The 21,925-nt window shown below is 34.6% G+C and overlaps 3 protein-coding genes across 6 annotated transcripts; 1 reads left to right on the top strand and 2 right to left on the bottom strand.

Moving 5' to 3' along the window:
- Positions 1-1,142: 1,142 nt before the first annotated feature.
- On the top strand, positions 1,143-9,324 carry LOC106719738. 4 transcript variants are annotated; one of them, XM_045680418.1, is made up of 10 exons: positions 1,143-1,491; positions 2,701-2,869; positions 4,123-4,208; positions 4,311-4,435; positions 4,623-4,893; positions 6,092-6,213; positions 6,500-6,579; positions 6,958-7,056; positions 7,773-7,901; positions 8,829-9,324. In XM_045680418.1, exons 1-10 carry the CDS (start codon positions 1,444-1,446, stop codon positions 8,921-8,923), a joined length of 1,224 nt encoding a protein of 407 aa, XP_045536374.1. In that variant the 5' UTR covers positions 1,143-1,443; the 3' UTR covers positions 8,924-9,324. The 4 variants fall into 4 exon arrangements, with proteins under 4 accessions (XP_045536374.1, XP_045536375.1, XP_045536376.1 ...); XM_045680419.1 differs by having other exon boundaries at positions 8,812-8,911; XM_045680420.1 differs by lacking the exon at positions 7,773-7,901.
- A 1,509-nt stretch (positions 9,325-10,833) lies between these two features.
- LOC106719737 (importin subunit alpha-9) lies at positions 10,834-12,876 on the bottom strand. The gene is made up of 5 exons (XM_045680714.1): positions 12,795-12,876; positions 12,415-12,584; positions 12,019-12,161; positions 11,358-11,539; positions 10,834-11,251 (listed from the first exon to the last, which is right to left on the bottom strand). The coding sequence occupies exons 1-5, from the start codon at positions 12,797-12,799 to the stop codon at positions 10,834-10,836; spliced, it is 918 nt and encodes a 305-aa protein (XP_045536670.1). The 5' UTR covers positions 12,800-12,876.
- A 3,764-nt stretch (positions 12,877-16,640) lies between these two features.
- LOC106719840 (probable serine hydrolase) lies at positions 16,641-21,759 on the bottom strand. The gene is made up of 2 exons (XM_014514299.2): positions 21,385-21,759; positions 16,641-18,165 (listed from the first exon to the last, which is right to left on the bottom strand). The coding sequence occupies exons 1-2, from the start codon at positions 21,422-21,424 to the stop codon at positions 17,258-17,260; spliced, it is 948 nt and encodes a 315-aa protein (XP_014369785.2). The 5' UTR covers positions 21,425-21,759; the 3' UTR covers positions 16,641-17,257.
- Positions 21,760-21,925: the final 166 nt, after the last annotated feature.

The following is a 21,925-nucleotide window of genomic DNA, read 5'->3' as shown; positions in this document are numbered from 1 at the left end:
TAAATCTCAGTAAATCTTTACTAAAAACTGTACTCGTAGTTTTCTTTTCACTGATAATTACTTTCGGAAAAAAATATCGTTGATTTTAAATTTTCATACAGCATTCAGTTATTTATTCAGTTACTTTATTATATAATTTGAACTACTGCAATGCAATACATCTAAATTTAATAAAATAACTGCGAATGTTTCCACTTGACATTTGCTACAAAGACATGGAAACAGAATTTGATATCAAAATACAAGTGGAATAAGGGTTAAAATTGCATTTTCTACTTAAGATAAAAAATATATTTTGTGACGGTTTACACTATGTAGTAGCTGTCACCCGCGACACCGTCCGCGCGGAATAAAAATAAACATAATAAGTAGCCTATACGTTCTTCCTGACTATGTTCCACATCTGTGCTAAATTTCATCTAGATCCGTTGAGCAATTCCGGAGATACCTTCTTACAAACATACATTCATCAAAACTTTCGCATCTATAATATTAGAAAGACTAGTGAGAAGTATGATTGTAGGTATATTACTCGTATGTTTGTAGTTATACCATTCTTGACTTTCAGATTTAAACGTACTCTTTTCTAGCAGCGATCTAGAAGCAATAAATATATTTTCTATGGTTTAGGCACAACCTTGTCTCTCTGTCCGCTAGTCCGCGTTTGTTCCGGGTAAACTCTAAAACGACTGGACAAATTTTAACGGAATTTTGATCAGAAGGTTGTCGATTCATGCAGAAATTTGATAGGCTACTTTCTTCATTCTACGCTGATGAAGTCGCGGGCAGCCGCTAGTTGAGTCCTAAAAGTAACAGACGCTATGTGCAGACAATAATGTATGCATTTGAACCTTGGACCTGTAAAATTAGAGGATTAAACTATTTCGCTATTGGCTACGGGGTCGTCCCAACTTCGAACTATGAAAAACCATTCGGAGTTTTCCGAGAAAAATGAGCTATCACCCTTCAGCGAGGTGTCATGAAAACTGGACACGGCGGTTGGCAGTGCGCCACAGATGGCTAATGACGGGCCCCGTGACTCAGCTCACAGGTTGCGTACCGAGCTCCGTGCGATCGATACCTCACCCCCGCGTACCCCCGCGCAGCACCCCGCAATCGCCCGTTCACCCCCCGCGATCTCTCCGGCACACCCCACGCCGCGCACTCCATGGCCCATGCAGACAGACCGCGAGCATCCATCGCGCTGGTCGAACGTACCATCAGGTCACTGGTTCAAGGTCACGATCGAATCGTCTCCGAAATAGTTGCAAATCGAAGTGTTTTCGCGCTCGTTTTGATTTTATTTTTAATTATTACGGCGCGGCTGAAGGCCGCTCCCATTCGGCGTGCACATGCCGACTAACGCGTGCACTCGCGCGCGCGCCGCCACTTAGATCAAAACAAGATATTTGTTGCAATTTATCTTGATTGTTCCGTGCTGCAATGGCTTCCAAGGTGCTCGTGCCGACTTCTCCCTTCGCCAAACTGCAGGTGAGCAAGGGTTAAATGTACCTTCGACAAACATAGAACTTTTTGTTAGTGCCTTTACTTGTATATCTGTATCTTCTGAAATGTAGCAAATTTCCAATTACATTAAGACTTATACACTGTCTTATTACATTAATATATTTTTAAAATAAACAGCAACTAGTCTTATGTTTTGTAGTGCGCAGTTTCAACTTTACAAATGTTATCTTTTGTTTTTAAGTATCGTGAGACAACAATATACGTAAACAGCATAATTAAAGCATTTATAACCGCAATTGCAATAAAATTGGACATAATTAAAATTTACAAACACATCCCCATTGTTGCAAGTCAGCGTCTAGATCGGGTCAATGGCATGTTGGGAAAAGACCAATTTGAAATGGGGTTTTCCATTTTCCACTATTCAAGTTTCAACTGACAGACATGTATTTTTACATGTAGATATAGTTTTATATTTAAATTAAAAAAAAAAATAACTTCCAGGTTTAGTTATTTTTCAAACTATTCTTGTTAATTTCACCTTGATGTTTTTCTTTTTTGAAGAACCTTCTCTTAACAACTTGCCTTACCTACCCTTTCTCTTCTATGTGGGAAATGAACACAAAGAGAGATTTTCCAAAGTTTCGCTTCCGAAAGCAAAGTGGTTTCCTATTTTTTAATGTGATAAATAAACGCTTGTTTTGGAAATCGGAAATCTAATAATCTCAAAATATTAAATGAATTGACATATTTGGTAATTTAAAAAAAAACATAGAAAACTATCAAATCGATTAATTTTATTATTTTAAGTTTATTTTGTCCATTGTAATACGAGTAATTGAAACATAAATACAATAAATACATATTAGTCTAAAAAAATCTCGGCGATGTTTCTGTGAAACTATGCCTTACGATATCGTTCCTTTGTCTTCGACTTATTCAAAACTGAATTCTTTGAACGAATTTCTATTGACTCGTGCCTCTTGAATTTGAATCAGAGCTCTTATATCTGGGCATATAACATTTCTGTTCACAGTGAATATGAGATAGCAGCGAAAGTGTGCTTTCGCCTCCAATAATAACAATCTTCACCGTCCGCGGTCCCGTCTCACTTCAACAATTTAGGATTTAGGCCAGACAAAAGATGGCCTCCGTCAATAAATCTTAATTTTCCACAGTTCTAAGCTTGGTCTCAGACAGCACAATAGTTAAACTCTCAGTAAACATTTCCAGGTGAAAAAGTCACCACCAGAAGCAGCATCCAGCGGTTTCTTCGTCGGCAGTGACGCGGGCGCGCGTGTGGCACACCTGGAACACAGCGTGCGCTTCCTGCAGGAGCAGCACCGGCAGATGCTGAGCGGTCTCCACGCAGAGATCGAGGCACTTCGCGAAAGGAATCGAGGTAAATACTTTGTATTCAACAATACTGAGCCAGTAATCTTGACAAAATTATGTAAAGAGAACTGTATAGGAAGCGAGATTCGTGTTATTTAAACATTATTGTTTTTATATTTGCGTGATTAAAAATATGAATTTAATTACGATTTGAAACAGCACGCTATTAGAATATGAAAATGTTGGTATTTATTAAACCCTTTTTATAAATATGTTGAAAGGAATATTCTAATTGTGGATTTCCAATGCCGACAACACTACAAATATATTATAAGGGGCTTCCGAAGCCATTGGAAACGTTTCGCTTTGCACGCTTTATGCAACGCGCGAGTACTTTTGTTGATAGGATCAAAACCAGTAATGAATATGCATGAGTTAACGTAACCGACTAATTGACTGGCGTTGCCAAACGAATTGTCGTGTAAATCTGATGTAACGTATATTTACATTTTTTATTACGTAAACCCGCTTAATTTGGAGTATCTACTTACAAAAATATTTTCTTGCATATAAACGTTTGGGGTAGAAAAAGATATAGTTTCTTGATATGATTGATGGTCTCATTTTAATTATCTCTGACTTTAATATTTCTCTCTGGCTATTTACAAAAAACAAAAATAAACAAAAAAACAGTAATTTTTCATGCAATGTTTTTATCGTTATGTGCGATACGAACGGAATACTTTTGATATTTTCACTACACTATCAAAGTGATCAGTAAATGAGTTTTATTTGTTTCACCTCGAGTTACCGAGGTGCAGTTGCATTGTTTGAGTGCATATCACCCCCTCTTACGATATCCGAGATTCATCGTTCTTAAAGGTGATATCACACTAAGGTGAAAACATACAAAAATATACAACCGTATCTGTGCATGGATGTCTCGACTGCGGAAAACTACGATTAGCTTTCAGGAACTTTAAAGTGCGAGAACATTACTATTACGATGTAATCGGTAACAGTTAACTTAAAAATAATGTTATCTTATTTTTAAATAATAAATTATGTAAATAAAACGTATAATATTTCAAAACATTAATTAACATTAGTTAACGTATACGTAAAATTATTTTACAAAAAAAAAGTTAACAACGAGGGAAATTGGAGTCACCTTCCATTGTATTTGATTACTACATAATATGTGAAAATTCTCAAAACTAATATAGTTACGAGTTAAAGCCATACGAAAACATCTTTAAACATTGTTAATAAAGAATTGTACACACAAAGAAAATATACACCATTTTTTATTTATTACAGATCTTCAGTTTCAACTTATATTCAACAAAGATTCTGCACCAAAATCCAGCGCTACCGTCGGTGACGAACCCGCGGAGATTAACGAGGTAATATTAAGTTTATTTTTATGTAGGACAATAAGTATGGATCTTTAGGCTTATGTAGCGGAAAATGGGAGGTTCACTATGAGAACTTCGTAATGTGTGTAGGAGGTACAGTCGCTGCGCGTGGACGTGTGCCGCCTGGAGCGAGAGGCGGCGGCGGCGCGCGGCGAGGCGCGGGCAGCGGAGGCTCGTGCGCTGCAGCTGCAGAAGCAGCTGGACGCACTCACTGAGTACTGCAATTTATACATATGTCCATCTCACTTTTGTACTCCCAGTACTTTTGTTTCCCGTAATACAGTCTCCTAAAAAGGATACTAAATTTTATTGTACAAATATTGAGTTACACCGAGTCTACTTTCATCATCCACTTCTTCTTTCCTTCCTTATTTATAAAATATATGCACATGGGTTTTGTAGGAAGCTGAAAACACTAGAGTGCCGGTCGGGCGAGGGCGAGGGTGGGGCTGAGCCGGAAGGCGGCGCGGGCGCGGGCGGGGGCGGGGGCGGAGGCGAGAGCCGCGGCACGCTGCGCGCGCGCCTGGCTGACGCCGAGCGGCTGGTGCGGCGGCTGCGCGGCGACGCCGAGCGCCAGCGCAGAGAGGTACTCGCCGGCGCAGCGGCCGCGGCGGCCCCGGGCGGCGCGGTCACGAACCTCTTGTTCGACGGCGCCGCCGCCCGACACGCACACGTACGTCGCACGCCGCAAACGCGCGCCCACCTCGCGCTCTAGCATCAACACGAAGCGCTGTGTAGCGTTAGCTCACATTTAATGCTACGTGGTGCTGTGTAGCGCTACGTCACATCTATAGCTACGCGGCGCTAAGTAGAGCTACGTCATCACATATGGTACAAAGCACGAAGGAACATTATTTATGGCGTTGAATGAAGGCATTTAGAGTTCCACCAGAGCTTCTGGTCCTTAAGTTCCACTTATTAAATTATTAATGATACCATTTAACGCTACAATGTGATGTAGCGTCCATAGTGGAGTGCTACACGTCGCTACACAGCGCTTTAAGATGATTGCGCTAATTGTCATTAAACGCTAATGTGCAAAAAAATCTTTAATGTGTGTCATAATTAAAGCTAACCAAAAAACTTTAATTTAATACTGATTTTATAATATCGCTCAATAGTGCTCTATAGTATATTACGTTAATATTAAAAACAAATACTTTGGATCAGGGAAATCTTTTAACATTCGCTTGGTTAATTTCTATATAATTTCTAAATCAATTTCACCATATTTATGTACTCAATATCAACTACATATGTACATATCTATGATTTAATTTTTTATCTTGGCACACATGAAAATAATAAAAATGTACACATATCTGTGATATAGCGCAATAAATATATATATATATTATAATATATTTGCACTATTTACTATATAAAGACTAAATATTATTGGCGGATTGCGACGGACGCTCGTTTTTTATAAAATTAAAAATGTAATATTTTTATTTAATAAACACTGCATGTATTTAATTTTCAATATTATTGGATTTTCCAAGCTACACTACGACCACATATCAGCCTTATATTATCTTACATATTTAAAACTAACACTATTATTACTATGTAGTATATTTTTAACTGAATTTTACCTTTTATGTTACTTATATAATTTTTTAAATCCGCATACTATCTTAAAGTGTGTAGATGCCCTTATAATATTCCTAAGTAGTGTGTTTTTATTACTTGTAGTGTTAAATTTCAACGTGATTGCATTCTACGATGTAGTGTGTAGATACCCTAACTGTGAACCTCACATTCTTAATATATATAGTTGTCTCTATTTTTATAAAAAAAGATGACAGAGATGACATCATTGAAGAATTGTTTCGACAGTCGAAACCCATAATTATATTGTCTTACAGTTGCAATGCATGAAGAACTCGCTGCAGGCAAGCGTGCGCGCCGGCGCCCTTGATAGCTTCGGTTTCCAGAACACCTACCACTTCCCCCCCATGCAGGATTTCTGGGTTGACACCTTAGCTGAGTGAGTTGGGACATAGTACTACGAAAAGATAGAGCGGTGTAGTGAAAAAATAATATTCTTTTTACCCGTATAACTCGGGAGGGTAATTTTATTCGCGCCTTATGTGCGTACATATTTTGTTTTGTGTGTAAGTTCATTGTGATAGTCTGTATTGTAAACGAATGAATCGATTTTGATAATTGAGTCGTTATTTGTTTCGTATTTTTCCGCTGAGTGTCAGAGAGAAGATCTAGGATTATGCGAAATGAAAATGACAAAGTCTTAGTAGAAATGTTTGTGTTTACAGCGAGATGCCGCGCGGTGGGCGGCGACGGCCCCTTGCACTGCCCGAACTGGTGCCGCATAGAGCTACTATATTTGCCAATAGTACGTATATAAACATACTAAAAACCATATGACGTCACAAAAATTATTCCACTGCTAATCTAAACCAGATATTAGACTTTTCAAATAATCTACCCCCGAATCGCCGATAACGCACCTAGCCTAGCATTGTGTTCTGACAAACAACTCACATGAACCTAAGAACCGCCGAGATATCTGAAAACATTTATGCCTCCTGCAATCTTTGCCTAATACCCATTATGAAAGCAATTCTTTCTGATAGTATTAACACGTTCACTGCCACCGACTTGTCTGGCGTTAACTTATATACATAAAGATCTTAGTGGCATGGAACGTGTTAGTACGATGATACGAAATTGTGATAGTGTAATTCTTTACGTAAGTTATGTAATTATCCAGCCCATGCACGCGGTAGAAGTTACGGATATGAGAAAAGCAAAAAAACATCAGTGACCAACGGCGATACAGTTAATGGGAAGCCGACTGAAGAACACCATGGTGAGTTATTCTATAGAACAATAAAAAATACATATTAATAACATAAATCTTTTTGACACAACAACAATGTCAAAGTCTTCCTTTATTCTTACACTACGTATTCTACATAATCCATGAAAAAAACATCAAGAAACTTGCGAAGTATTTTTTAATTTTTGTAGCAACTATTTCGTACAAATTAGTATCGTTTAGTTTGAATAATGTAACATTATGAGAGGAAAAAGCTACTTACACAGTGATAGACGCCCAGTGTGCGTATTTTCTTATAAGAAAAGGATGGGAAGGGGAAGTGAAAGAGAAATATTATCTTTTTGTACGTTTCCTTCTCCGTCGATTAAATGTAGGCAACGCATTTGTAATTGCGTATGTCTATGGGCAGAAGTCGCTTCGCCATTTTGACAAATTCAAGTGGCTGCTTGCTCGTTTGCCACCTTATAATATAAAAAATACACATGACACATTCTCTATAGTTTATGGAGGCAGTTTGGATTTTACACACTATTTTAATTTTATTGCACTTTAGATTTTATTTATATTAGTATGTGCCAGCTGTCCCATTTTGTGTGTAGTTCAAGTAATAAGGTAATTGTCAGAGTAATTGTTCCTGTAAGCTAAATCAAATTAATAGAAAATATATAAAACATCTTTTAAATTGTAGGGCGAGATAGCAATCATGTTTTCTTTGTTAGGAACATATTGATTTTTGTTTATTTCAGAACAGACCAGATTAAAAGAGTTAAGCATAGACAATTTATCAAAAAAGAAAGATAAAACAAAAGTGGACTCTATGGTCACGTATCCAGAATTGAAAATAGTGGTTACAAAAATAATACCACACGGAAAGGGTGAGGCTACAGTAAGCTTGTTAATAACATCACCCCCCACTGGCAAATTGTGGGAAGTAATTTAGCAAATATCAGCTTTAATGGAACTCACCCAAGAAATAACACTAATAGCAAAAATAATCATTCCTTTGGCAAATACCTTCTAACGTATGCTTTTTAAATTAACAAAAAAACTTAGTATTACCGAAGTTGTGAAGCAAATTTTGTATCTGTATATTTTTAATGTACAAAAAGAATTTGGAAAATAAAAATCATTATGCAATTTAGTATTATTAAGTAGTCGCTTTGGATACGGCAACGTTCATGATGACTGGATTACAGGTGCGGTCCAAACATACAACTGTCATAATGCAATCACTAACTGGCGCTACTGAGCCCTTACAGTCCATGAGAGGCTAGCGCTATAGTTTTACTAATGTAAACCAGGCATAAACGCTACAATCTTTACTATGAAATATGATTTAATAGCCTTACATGCGTATAAGTGATCAGAAGATATTATTAATTTCAATGACTATTGACGTGTGTTATGCTCCGCTACAGTCCTAGACAAATATATATGTAGATTAGCTTTGTAAAGCTATAGAAATAATACATCTAAATCGAGATTGCACGGCTAAGGTTCCAAGAGCGCTTGCGCAGTTTCATTATTGTAACACCGAATCTTCCGACAATTTTTGATGAATGTCATACATTCAAAAATATTAAAGTTAAATTTGATTTGTTCGCATCTGGACAAATGCCTATAAACACGCTGTTCTTTGCTTTCTGCGTTACAATATCTAACACCATCTATATAACGTGATCGCATGCCTAGTGTGGCGGCTTAAAGCTTAATTAATTAATAAATTTATAAATATTATTGTTATGTTTACATAGTTAGTGTGTATTGGTATTACATTGATATCAGGTCGATGCGATTTGCAGTGAACGTGACAGGTGCGGGGGGTGCGGGTCCTGCGGGGGAGGCACGACCCCGCCCGCGCCGCCACCACCGCAAGCACACCACAGACCACACGTAACCGATCATAATCCTACCAAACTAAATATATCTCAAGTATCCATCTATGACACTGACCTCTATATTTCACGTACAAGGCGGTAAGCCGTGATATTATGTGCCTATTTGGTTATCGCCATTTTGGCGTTGACGGTAGCTGTTAACTGTGTTGGAAAGTCGAACTAATAGGAGAAATGATTAGCCTACAGTAACTTCAAATGGCGCTTTTAGGTCTGAAGGAAGCAAAGGCTGACTCTTTTGCTTCCTTCCAAGCGACCTGTCTAGCGGATATCTAGAGGTCGGTGATCTATTACTATAGACCAATGAAGAACACCACGTCTCTAAATTAGTACTATTTTAATTTAGCGTGTTTTCATAGGTGTATTTACGTAGTCTGAAATAGACAATGTTATGTGTGTGTAAAGCATTTATTAATTTCAAATTGATGATTATTTTCCAAAAAAAAATTTTGTTTTGATTACTGTTGTTGCACACATTAACGTTGACTTTTAAAATAACCTTATTTTCCCGCGCTGTCAAACAGATAATGACATTACGATCAAAGACTATGTATTGTTTTTTATTTGTTGTTAATTATTGTTAACATGCGCTTTATGCCATTCATTTTTATTTCTTATTTTAAATAAGAAATTTAAAAAGATGTTTACGGTGACGTCAAATGACGTTGGTAAATTGTATAGATCGATAAGGCTATCTGATCCGGTGAGCTTAAGTCAAACTAATATGACAGCTCACTAGGGGCACCTATGTTCTGACAGAACCAACCGCGATATCTGCCCATTCTTCTCACCGGTTCAGATATGCTTGAATGACTATATTTAGAGATATTACAGACATACGGTGAAACGAAAGCGAAACGCACACACAAATGTGGTTAGTTCTCGAAAGTTTAAAAACTACTTATGAGATGTCAATTGTATAATAGAAATAAATATTTCAAAATAATAGAAGATGTATTTGAAAAAAATCTGATATTGTCAAATTTTGTAGGAATCATTTGGAACAGGAGTAAACTTTTATCACGCATATGCCTTCCCTTTCCACACATTTTTTAATGTATATTCGATAATTATTTAATGTGCTCAATATTATCTTTTTCCTTTATGTCTATTATGATAACCATTCCAAAAATCAACTATTTACTGCCGCAGGAATTCCGCAATGAAACCCGACATTCATCACCAAGTAGTGAAAAGTATAATGTAAGCCTGGGTTTTCACTACTGAAAGATCAAAAATATAGTTGTATTCATTTCAGAGATAATGAAAGACATGGCAACATGTTTATATTTGCGCGCGGAAATCTTTGAACATAGATTAAAAACATCTTATTCACATTAGCGGCATGACATTTTAATGTACAAATTTCTAGTCATTTATAAACCATAGTGCAACGAAGATTATATAATTAAAGATGTAAAACTTGGTACATGTCATAAAAATTATATTAAACCAAGTTTATGTATTTTATATGTCTCCATTTTAATTGTATAATACAATTTTTATTCTATACAAAGAACTTTATGTAGCCTTGCACTGTATTTAATTAACTTTAATGTGATCATTCCAGTTTATTATTACTCAAATGATAGAAGTTTCGAGAACTCATTTTTGTGCCGCTAGTGTGAAAGTTAGTCATTAGCAACATTTATAAGAGTGATTGTAAACCTTCGAAATGCTATATTTGTAGCCTTATCCATATTAATCTGATTAATAAAATATAACTATAATTATTGATATATTAATATATTTATTGCGATCTTATTCGTGTTTTCTTTTAACCTTTTCTTCAGAAAAATAATTCTGGACAATCTTCGATCAATAATTATAATAAATAACCTCAAATAATACGAGTATGAAAGAGATACAATTGGGTTAATGAATTAAAACAAGGGAAGTTTTTAATAATACTTTATAGAATAGATAAATGGACAAAGAAGTAATTACTAGGACTATAGTTGTACAAATTTCCTAACAACCATAATAATGACTCATTGACTGCACCACTGTCTTTGTTCAGTACTTCTAAAAGAACTTGCCCTAGATTATTTTGTATGAGATAATTTAATATTATATCATACACTTCAACATCCATATTTGCTAATGTTCTTATAGCATACAATAATTCACAATTACACTGACTTTGTACACATTTTTCAGAATGAATTTTGACAGTTAGTTTCAGTGTTGCCAGCATTTTGTCTATTAATTCCTCTGGCATGTTGTCTTTGAAATCAACATGACAGGAGAGTGTAAATGACAGTCGACTTGTGGTTGCATTGACTTCCAACTTTGACAGAGCAATTAAAACTTTTTGTAGGTATTCTGGCCTGAAAATGATAAAATAAACCGTCAATTGCCTTGTCAATAGTAATATATGACAGAGTGATTTAACTGTAATTTTTGTTTATTAAGCAAAATATAATGAAAACTTACCTAAAATCATCCTCCATCTGATAAGCAAAGTGTAACAAGGCATATACGGCTGCATCTTGTAGGTTTTCATTATATATCTGCAGCATATTGCAGAGTTTAGTGACTGCCCCTTGGGCAACAAGTATGTCACATACTTTAGACCCAGATCCAGCCAAGTTGCCTAATGTCCATGCACATGTCATCTGAAAAGAACATTTTAGATGAAATCATAAGGATTAATATAAGATATTTGACGCAAAAGTATTTTAAAAGAATTAAACTAACAGCGAAATAATGGATTTAACTCTACTTCATAATAATCCTCGCTGTAGTATAAACTCAAACCGAACGTAAGTAAACAAAAATGTCAGACGTTCCACAATGACGGATGGAAAGAGACTGCCTCGAGCAGCAGCGCATACTTCCTTATAAAACCTTTTGTGGTGCTACCCTCAACAGTCCTAACAATAATTTAAATATTAATGCCATCTGTTGGAATGTCAATATATGTCTATACAAAAAGCTTCTATGAAATCTTCTGATGATTTCACTGCTAGTATGAAAAATATTTCATCATGAGAATTTCCATAATTTTACGTAATAATGATCTATTTTGGTGCAAAAGTAATATTAAATTCCTATTAACATTGCTATATGCTTTAAATTAGAATTATTTACTCACCGCTAACTCAGTAACAGGATTATCTAGTAGGACAGTGAGGTATGGCCCTGCCGCTTTTGCTATAGCCAAGCAGGCTCTGGAGTCACCTAGCGCCAGGTTACAGCAGCACCCAGCTGCAGCACATTGCTTTGTGACAATATTACCTAGAAAATAAGAATTTTGTGACTTAGTTTCATCTGATTTTGTGTGTTACAGAAGACAACATAATATGAGTTTTTTTAAATCTTATTAAATTGTTAAACTGTAATATTTTGTTATAGTAGAAACATATGGAAAGGCCCCTTTATCTTGGTTTAGTATTCAATTAACTATGAAGCCAATTTTGAAGCTTTCAAGCATTATATGCACAAAGGGTGTTTATTACCAAAAGACATATTAAAATCTCTGTTTACTTACCTGTTAATTCCCTTACTAACCCACGCAGAGCTCCATAACATTTTAATAGAACTTCTATATTCTTCTCATCATCGATTAAAGCATTTTTAAGTATAAGAAGATTCTCAACAGTTACATGGGACTTTGATTTTAAATTTTGTACAATCGACAAAATATTTTCTGGTGATACTCTGAAATAAAAATGTAGTTGATAAGTGGAACAAGAAATTGATATTAAGGAATTTCATTTGTAAGATTCTGGCGCAACCATAATTTTTTTTCGTGATCATATCTACTCCTACTATCTGTTTTATCCAGGTGGGATAATTAACAGAAACGAATTATGAATAACTTTTTATAAAATACCTCAAGTCTTTTATAGAACGTTGAAGATCACTCACTTCATTTCTATGAGATCGTCGGTTTAATTTTAAAATCTCTCTTGTAGATTCCCTTATGTAATTTACAGGAGCGTCGTCCATAATTGTAATTTTATTTTACAAGAACCAAGTTTTATAAATTAAGGTTTTCCGTTTTCTTTTAAAACAATAATAAACCAACTAAAATGGAATCATGCATACATTGGAAATCTGACAAGTGACAGTGACAGTTTAGGCTATTTTTAATTTTTTTAAAACATATTCTGGTGTTATCTGTAAAAAATATTTTGGTTGTGGTAAATGAATAATTTAAAATTAATTTGAAACAGATTTTATGTCAATAATAGCTTTAATTAGAAATTAACTTGAGCTTAAAGGCAATTACCATAGGATAAGTTTAAAATACTGGATTTAATTTTTAAATGAAATTAGTTCCTTCGATGTATTGACGTAGATAAAATGTGTTGCAACATCAATGAAGATTGGGGCGCCCTCAAGATAGTGTTGTTATATTTTTGTTGACACGCCTCTTTGTTCCGGTCAGCATCTTAAATAATTTAATCCCTACTTAGGTTGCTTCATATTCCTTAGCCATGAAAAAATAGGATATGGCAAAATTCTTTTAATACTTTTACCGTAATTAACTAAAATATAATTTAGCACAGTAGTCTTTTAATTCAATAGTGTTGTATGGAGCCTGTTATAAATAAATACAACATTTAACGCGTTAGCGTTACGTCCCTGTAGTAAAAAATAAAACGGGAAATTTATCAGATAAAAATAATTACAGGCCCATATCGTTGGCGACGATTGCGGCGAAGGTCCTGGACGGAATACTGAATACTAAGTTGAATCAATATGTAAAAATTCACGACAACCAGTTCGGCTTCCGTCCGGGACTTTCCACAGAAAGTGCGATCTTATGCCTTAAACAAACGATTGATTATTATACTTCTCGAAATACTAGAGTGTTTACTGGTTTCCTTGATTTGTCTAAGGCTTTCGACCTGGTTTCCTATGAAACACTATGGAAGAAATTAGATGAACAAAAAGTTCCTAATAACATCGTTAAAATTCTCCAATTCTGGTACGGAAGCCAGGTCAATGTTGTTAAGTGGTCTAATATGTACTCAGATCCGTATAAGCTGGAGTGTGGTGTAAGGCAAGGAGGACTAACCTCCCCTATCTTGTTTAACCTGTACGTCAATGACCTGATCGTTGCGCTGAGCAGTCAACATGTCGGCTGCCATGTTGATCAAGTCTGTGTAAATAATATTAGTTACGCAGATGACATGGTGCTGCTGAGCGCATCGGTCTGTGGCCTGAGGAAATTACTAGGGATTTGCGAAAAGTACGCGATTAACCACGGTTTAATTTATAATGTAAAGAAAAGTGAATACATGATATTTGAGAAATGTGGTAGGAATCGTGATATAAATCCTGTACCTGACATTAAACTCTGTGGCTCCATTTTGAGTAGGGTATATCAGTTTAAGTACCTAGGACACATCATTACCACGGATCTCAACGACGACTGTGACATAGAAAGGGAGCGGAGGGCGTTATCGGTGAGGGCCAACATGATTGCTCGCAGGTTTGCTCGCTGCTCAAAAGAGGTAAAAATTACTCTTTTCAGAGCATACTGCACAAGCTTCTATGCGAGTAGTCTATGGGCGAGCTACAAGCAAAAGTCCTATAACGCCCTTCGCGTTCAGTACAACAACGCATTTAGGTTGTTGATGGGGCTGCCTCGCTTCTGTAGCGCTTCAGGGATGTTCGCAAAAGCGCGCGTTGACTGCTTTTATGGCACAATGCGGAAAAAATGCGCATCTCTGGTGCGTAGGGTGCGAGCCAGCCCGAACAACGTCCTCAACATGATTGCCTGCAGGCTAGATTGTAAATATGTAAGTTACTGCCTAAAGCTCCACATGGCGGTGAATAATTGTATATAGTATCCATTTATATTGTTACTAACATAGTTAATAAGTGTTTTTACTAACAAAATTATGAGCATAACATTTTGTAGCTTGAAATAAAATTATTATTATTATTATATTATTATTATGTTACAGATGTTAATATGCAAAAGATGCTTATTTTAATTTCACTAGTATTTTTAACATAAACATCTTCGCATACATATATTACAGTTGTTAGTTTCTTTGGTCAATCCTAAGATCTACCAAGTATGTATAGTAATTACTATTACTATGTAAATCACAAACAAAAATTTATTCTACCTATCTTCCAGCTGAACTGATATTTATTACATTAAACAAAAAAAAAGTCGCCGAGAAGACTCAATTCGAATAAAAATTGATCACTTGAAGAAAAAAAGTTATATGTGCGATCGACATCAGGTTTTATAAAATGTTAAAGGAAAAACCTTTTATCGTTTAAAAAACCAAGACACTATATAACAAAAACTTTCAATGTCCTACGATTTTTCTTCAGCCTAATTTAAGGGTAATATAACAAATCAATAATAGTATTTAACATTCTCCAACAGACTCGATCACGAATTTATTATAATTCTTTGCTAAAAAATAAACGTTAGTTCGAAGGACAAAAAAAACAAGTCATCACTTTAAGTAACCAATCACGAAACGATGGTGAAGCACATTTAACGCCAACAAATTACACGCTAAAAAAACAATAGAAAACTATTGTTAATAACTAGATAAATATAAAAGATAAATCTTTTAGTTTCACACATAATTAAGATAAAATATTATCAAATAGCATCAGGCAAAAAATACATATATTATTTAAAAGGAAAAAAATAATAAAACGTGTAATGGTGTTGTATAATTTTTTGTTCCAATAAATTACAATACAAAAAAAAATGTTATTCGCAAGCAACGTTTTTTTAACACTGTAGGTACATAATGAATGAATTCAAATTCTTTGTTTTAACATTTATAGAGTTTGAGATTTCATGTCACTGTTTAACAACTTCCGTGTCAATAAAACGATTGTTTTACGTTAAATTGCTATATTTGCTTTATAAGCTATGATTATTTTAAACACGCTACTATAACAATAGGTTCAGACAAAAAAAATACACCACGTCGGCCCCGCTCTGAATACATAATGAAATGATTGTAATTGTTTGTACGTCTATTTTTACTTTATATATTAGAATAAGTTAATACATAATATCGAAAACCTAAATTAAATAAACAGGTGCACGTCAAATTCATACATGGTGAACATTACAATATTTAATTGCAATTATTTTGTTAATTGTCACATATGGTGAAGTGTTATAAGGATAAGTGTGAAAAAAGATAGTAAAAATTTTGAAATTTTTGCGTAAAATAGAGTTATTCTATATGGTTAAGACAAGGATGGCGAACCTTTATGTACCAACGTACAATTTTTCAACAGTTTTATTTTTTGATTATTAGGTAGGCGAAGGTATCACTCGCGTTTGGAATTCATATAAGTAATACCTACTTCACACTTTTTTTCATAGTGCAGAATAAATTAGGTGATCAGTGATTTGCCCAAAATATTGTGTTCCAATAGTTCACCATCCCTCTGTTAACGGATTGTATTAGATCCACAGTCAGGCGGTGCAACTGCCTAAAAAGGTGTTTGTAAGACTTTAAACATGGGTGTAATTATCCACTTTCAGATGCTCCAATGAGAAATTACCATTTCATGTTACGAAATTCCATAATGAGGTCAAATTTAAGATGTGGCCACAACATTTACAGTAAATATATTTTAAGCTGGTCGTAACGAATTCTATTCACTTTAGCATGAAATTTATCGTAATGAAATACTAAAATATTCAAGAATTTAAAAAACCTAACTTTGTACCAAAAACATAAAATGTTTAAGCTTTTAACCTTTACCTTATAACTTTACTTGGACATTTCCGAAAAAAACTCACATAGAAACAACTTTTACATTTTAAAGCGATAACTTGGTGCAATATAAAACCCCATTTCATGCTAAAGTAAAGTTGATTGCAATTTAATTACCACTACGTCGTTTCTAAATTGTTCTTATATCTATTTATTGATAATGTAAGGTTTTTTTTGTGAAAGCAGAACTTTGTGTATAAATTATTTGTAGCTAAATTAACTAAGAACGGTTTAACATATGATCATACGGTGACGGCACCGACTAGTTTCGGACCCATCGGGTGTGCATCTTTTGGAGGAGATTTTATTTTGAGAACTTCGCGGTCGTGTCGCATCTCGCATTCCGTGCCAGGTTGATATTCGCCCTGAAGTTGGACACCCGACGGGTCCGAAACTAGTCGGTGCCGTCACCAGAAGAGTTAAGCTGTTCTTAATTAATTTATTATTGTGTGTAGCAATTGCGCTATCTATTAACGTCACTAAATAGGAATGAATAAATAACCTTAAAACTATATTTATAGTCGTTATACAACGACTCATCGTGCTAATTTGCTAACTACTTCCATCATCACAATTTATCACAACATTGTAACAAACCTAAGCGTACAATTAGTACATTTCTAAGAAATCTTCAACAATATTAACTATATTTTCTGGTGAATTCAATTGTACATGATGTGTACCTTCTACTTCTATATACGTCACGTCGGCAGACTCTTTTAATTTGTTTACAACCGCCATGTAATAATCCAACCTCTCCCAATTCTGTCCAGGAATCGCCCTGATGTTAAGAACTTTGCATTTTACTTTAGTAGCATAAGCTAATGCCGTTTCTAATGACATCATCGCTAGACCAGACACTTTGAGTCTCGGGTCCCTTTTAAAATGATATCCTTTCTTCTTCAGATGTGCGGGCGTTGGAGCCATGCCCCTCTTCATTAAAACTTTGCAGTTCTCCCTTGACACTGAACCTTTATACGCGTCTACCACAATATCGATCATCTCTTCATAATCGTAGCAAGGTATCTTATCTTCAGACAATGTCTCATATTCCAGAATCTTATCAACAGACCAGCCAGTTGCTTTCACCATGTTTTCTGGTACCCTTACAGCAGGACTAGCGATGTCAATACAGATAATCCTATCTACATCATCCGGGAATGAGGCCGCGTACATGAAACTTAGAGCGCCACCTAGCGAATGTCCCATGAGACTAATTTTACTCCATTTAAAGTGTTTAACTATCCTTCTTAATAACGCTATACCATCCCAGAATATATAATAGAGCATCCCGGTCGGATAGTGCGACGATAGGCCATGTCCGGGAAGATCTAGGCACAAGACGGACGTTGAGGTTGGCAGGAGTGGGATGAGATTGTCCCAAGTCCCGGCGTTATCCTGCCAGCCGTGGATAGCGATCAGTGGCTGCTTGTCCCTAGGGCCCCACCATCGTCCAGCGACGTGGCCCCACGGTACCGGGATTTCTATTTCTTCAACTTGAACACCAGCAGGTAGATCTGAAAAAGAATGCTTGGATTACATATTGTCATTTGTATGATATTAATGAAAATTGTTAGTATCACTATAGTGTATATATGTGTACTACAAAAGGTCCTTATCATTTCATATTATGTTTATCTTCTCATACTATATTTCAATATTTTATCGATTGTAGAACGCGGATGTAACATTGCTTCTCCTAGATATGATAATGATTTAGATTACACATTTAATATTAAGATTTGTTATCAGCAATTAAGTTGGAAAAATAGCTCTATGGTTCTTATCCTAAATCAACTAACAAAAACTATCATAAAACATAAAAACTCAGATTATTTAAAGTGTTTCCTGTAACATGGAACTAATTTATATAACAACTAGCTGTTGCCCGCGACTCTTCGGTTTAAAAAAAACTTAGTAGCCTATGTGTTCTTCCAGACTATGACAAATTTCATCTAGATCCGTTGAGGCGTTCTGGAGATACTTTCAAACAAACATACATCCTAAATATTTGCATTTATAATATTAGTATGATTAATAATACGATAAGCCGATAAAACTATTAACAGAAGCCGTAATCTGTAGATAGTTGATTGAAGGTTAAAATAAAATCGAAACGGCGCTATAGATTGATAAATACAAATGTGTGATGTCCACTACTAATAACACAGAAATCTGATTGGCAGACGTTACAGTTTCTGCCAATCAGACGTCTTTCGCTTATAGTTCCAATTCTCGCCACATTGCACGCAATTTGGTCATACATTAACTTAATTCATATATTTTTTCACTAACCTTGACAATTATAATTATACAGTGACGGAAGTTCATTTGATTTTCGATATAATGTCTCCAAAGTGGACACGATTTTGTATTTGACAATTTTTTTTTTTGCGTAATTTGTATATAATACAGCCAGTGTTAAGTATTGTTTGTTCCATTTCATTTATTAATGAAAATTCGGAAATTAACTTTTAATTGCAGCTAGATTAATTTTTACATTTAAATTAAAATGTTTGATTGCCATTGATTTCAATACAATTTAATTACCATGCATTTAAAAAAAGCGAGCAACTTTAATTGAGTTTGTTATTAATTTTCTTTATTACCAGTTTTATTTATCATCATTAGATGCAAATTTTCATTATGTAATTGTTTTTTTTTTTTTCATTTTCGTAATAAATTCAATCATATTTGTCGACCTTCAATCTATTAACGACCGCTCAATATCCACTACTTGGAATCTACAAAATAGGCAGAGTGCCTTGACATCTTGCGTAAAATCAAGGCAAACATTAAGTAAAATCAATTTTTTTAGCTATTATAGAATCTATTATCTTTAGAATGCCGAAGTAATCATTTTTCTTCCAAAATTTGAAACAAATCGCTTGCGTATTAGACTGAGAAAGATTTAATGAACGTAACTGTGAATTTCAAATATTTCACTTGTTTACGAACACTATTGCTGTCTGTTTTTTAAATAGTATGAGAGAGATGGCATTATTATTAACACACAAATGTTGAATAAGAAATGGGAAATTACATTTCACTGTATAAATTGACTAGACAGAGATAATTCGTATTAACATATCAGCAAATGTACCTGATAAGTTAAAACCGGTTCCTCGCTTTACAAGTCTGTGAACGAGTTAGTTACGACTGTTGAAACTCACGTAAAAAATACATATTATTACCAATATCATAACAAGGATAATATGGTTTTGTACATTTGTTTCAGCAGTGAATATTAATAATTTTAACTTGGCAGGTCTATTCGTAAGGCCAGCAATATATTAGACGTCCCGTCGAGCCGATACAAAAAAGGTTCCATAATAACTGGCTGAACAAGAACACTATAACAAACGAAATAAACTAACACTAGTTCCGCGCAATATTACTCGAATATACAAATCGAGTGAAAGTTGATATTTGAAGAATACTGGCCGCTCTCTGCCACTACATTCTGATTTTAAAAATTTATGAGGCTTTTGATTTTCCGTATAAAAACGAGTCGCAATTTTAAATGGGTCAATCTGAATATCTGTCTTAATAATCGTTACCTTTTTATTTTGAAAAGATATATTTAATACAATTAAATTGTTATTGATTTAAGTCATTTTTTACTACAAAACTAAATGATAACGGGAATCCGAAATCACCTGAGTAAATAAATATAATCGTTCGATAGAGCACTAGCAAGAAACAAACGTTAATTTGAACTTTGATCTCCACATGGCCTGGCTTTAAGTCGCATGATATCGATAAATTATAGACGGCACTGTTCCGCTGCATGACATGAATATAAACATACTAATGTATTAAGACTTAACAAAGGAGAAAATGCACATGAAGAACCTTTTTTCTGTTTGTTTGGTAACGTATTTTCTTCTTGAAGATGTTCATGGGAAGTGGTCATTAAAAATCTGGTAACCAAGGAATGAGAGAAGGTGATCTCTACCTACCCCTTTCATATACAATCATTTGTGATACTCTTACATTATTACTAACCTATGTTATTTAAATACAAAAGATTGAACCTTTGTATATTGCACGGAATGACCTTGCACATTTCACTTCCTATCTGTATTCTAGTTTTAATACATTTTCCTGGTGGTCAAGCAATATTCCAAAGAACTCTTTATACTCCAGTGTGGTGGGAAAAACTACACCGCACCTCTAGTATTTATCATATTATTAGGATAATGACAATGATTTAATTTAAATTACATGCCGCTGCATGTTTATGATTTGATATCGAATACTTGGCATGAGACTAAGTTGAAATATTCAATACAGTTAAAATCTGTTATAACGACATCGAAGGGACTACTCATATTGAGTCGTAAAAACCGATAGTTGTAACAACCGGTGACAGGTATTAATAGGAAAGATATGTAATAACATTCAGCCAGGACCTTTGATTTTGGTCAATTTAACCGGTATGTTGTTCTAAACGATGTCGCTATAAACGGTTTTGACTGTATATACTTTTGTTGAGTGATATACATACAAAACAATTTTGTTTTTTTGTTAACATAATATTCTATATTTATGTTATGAATTTAATATTTTATAGTTTCTAAATGTAATGAATTATACTATTCAATTTTATTTAAAAAAAATAGAAAGCCTGCTTTTACCTTTCTTCGCCATATTATAGTAATGATAAATACTATATTTGTAATTGACAATGAAGACAAGAAATATGATTGGATTTGATAAAAAGATAAAATTACCTGGTTCGATTTTATGTCCATTAGATTTGTCTTGATTCATTTTCAATTCCAGATATTTAACACTTAATTAATTCTTTTAAAAAGTATTTATACTGCAATTATCTAAATATTAAGATTTTAAGTAATAAATCAATAGAGTTCACAAGATTAGTGCTATAAAACTTGTATCCACATAAACACTTAGTCTGTTGCTAACGTTTTTATCACAAGCAAGACTAAATCAATAATGTGCTAAATTATTCGTCCAAAGTATGACGTTAATCTAAATCCAAAGAAAATGCGCAAACAGCCGCATCGTAAGTTGGAACGATCGTGGAAAACGAACAGAAAAGATCAAGGATCAAATAGCAAGTAGCAGCTGTAAGACTGACAGTGACAGTAGATGGCAACTGATTTGACTGACATTTACGTATTAATGACAAAAAAATGAATCATTTCATTATAAATAAAATGTCCATTCACTCATTCACTCACATAGGTGAACATAGATTACATAAAAAGACAAACACCAAAAAAATCTCGTCACTCTTACATTATTACC

The sequence above is a fragment of the Papilio machaon genome, chromosome 13, assembly GCF_912999745.1.
Source record: "Papilio machaon chromosome 13, ilPapMach1.1, whole genome shotgun sequence".
NCBI lineage: Eukaryota > Metazoa > Arthropoda > Insecta > Lepidoptera > Papilionidae > Papilio > Papilio machaon.
Note: the sequence above shows the minus strand (reverse complement) of the source record. Positions and strands in the feature narration are given on the sequence as shown.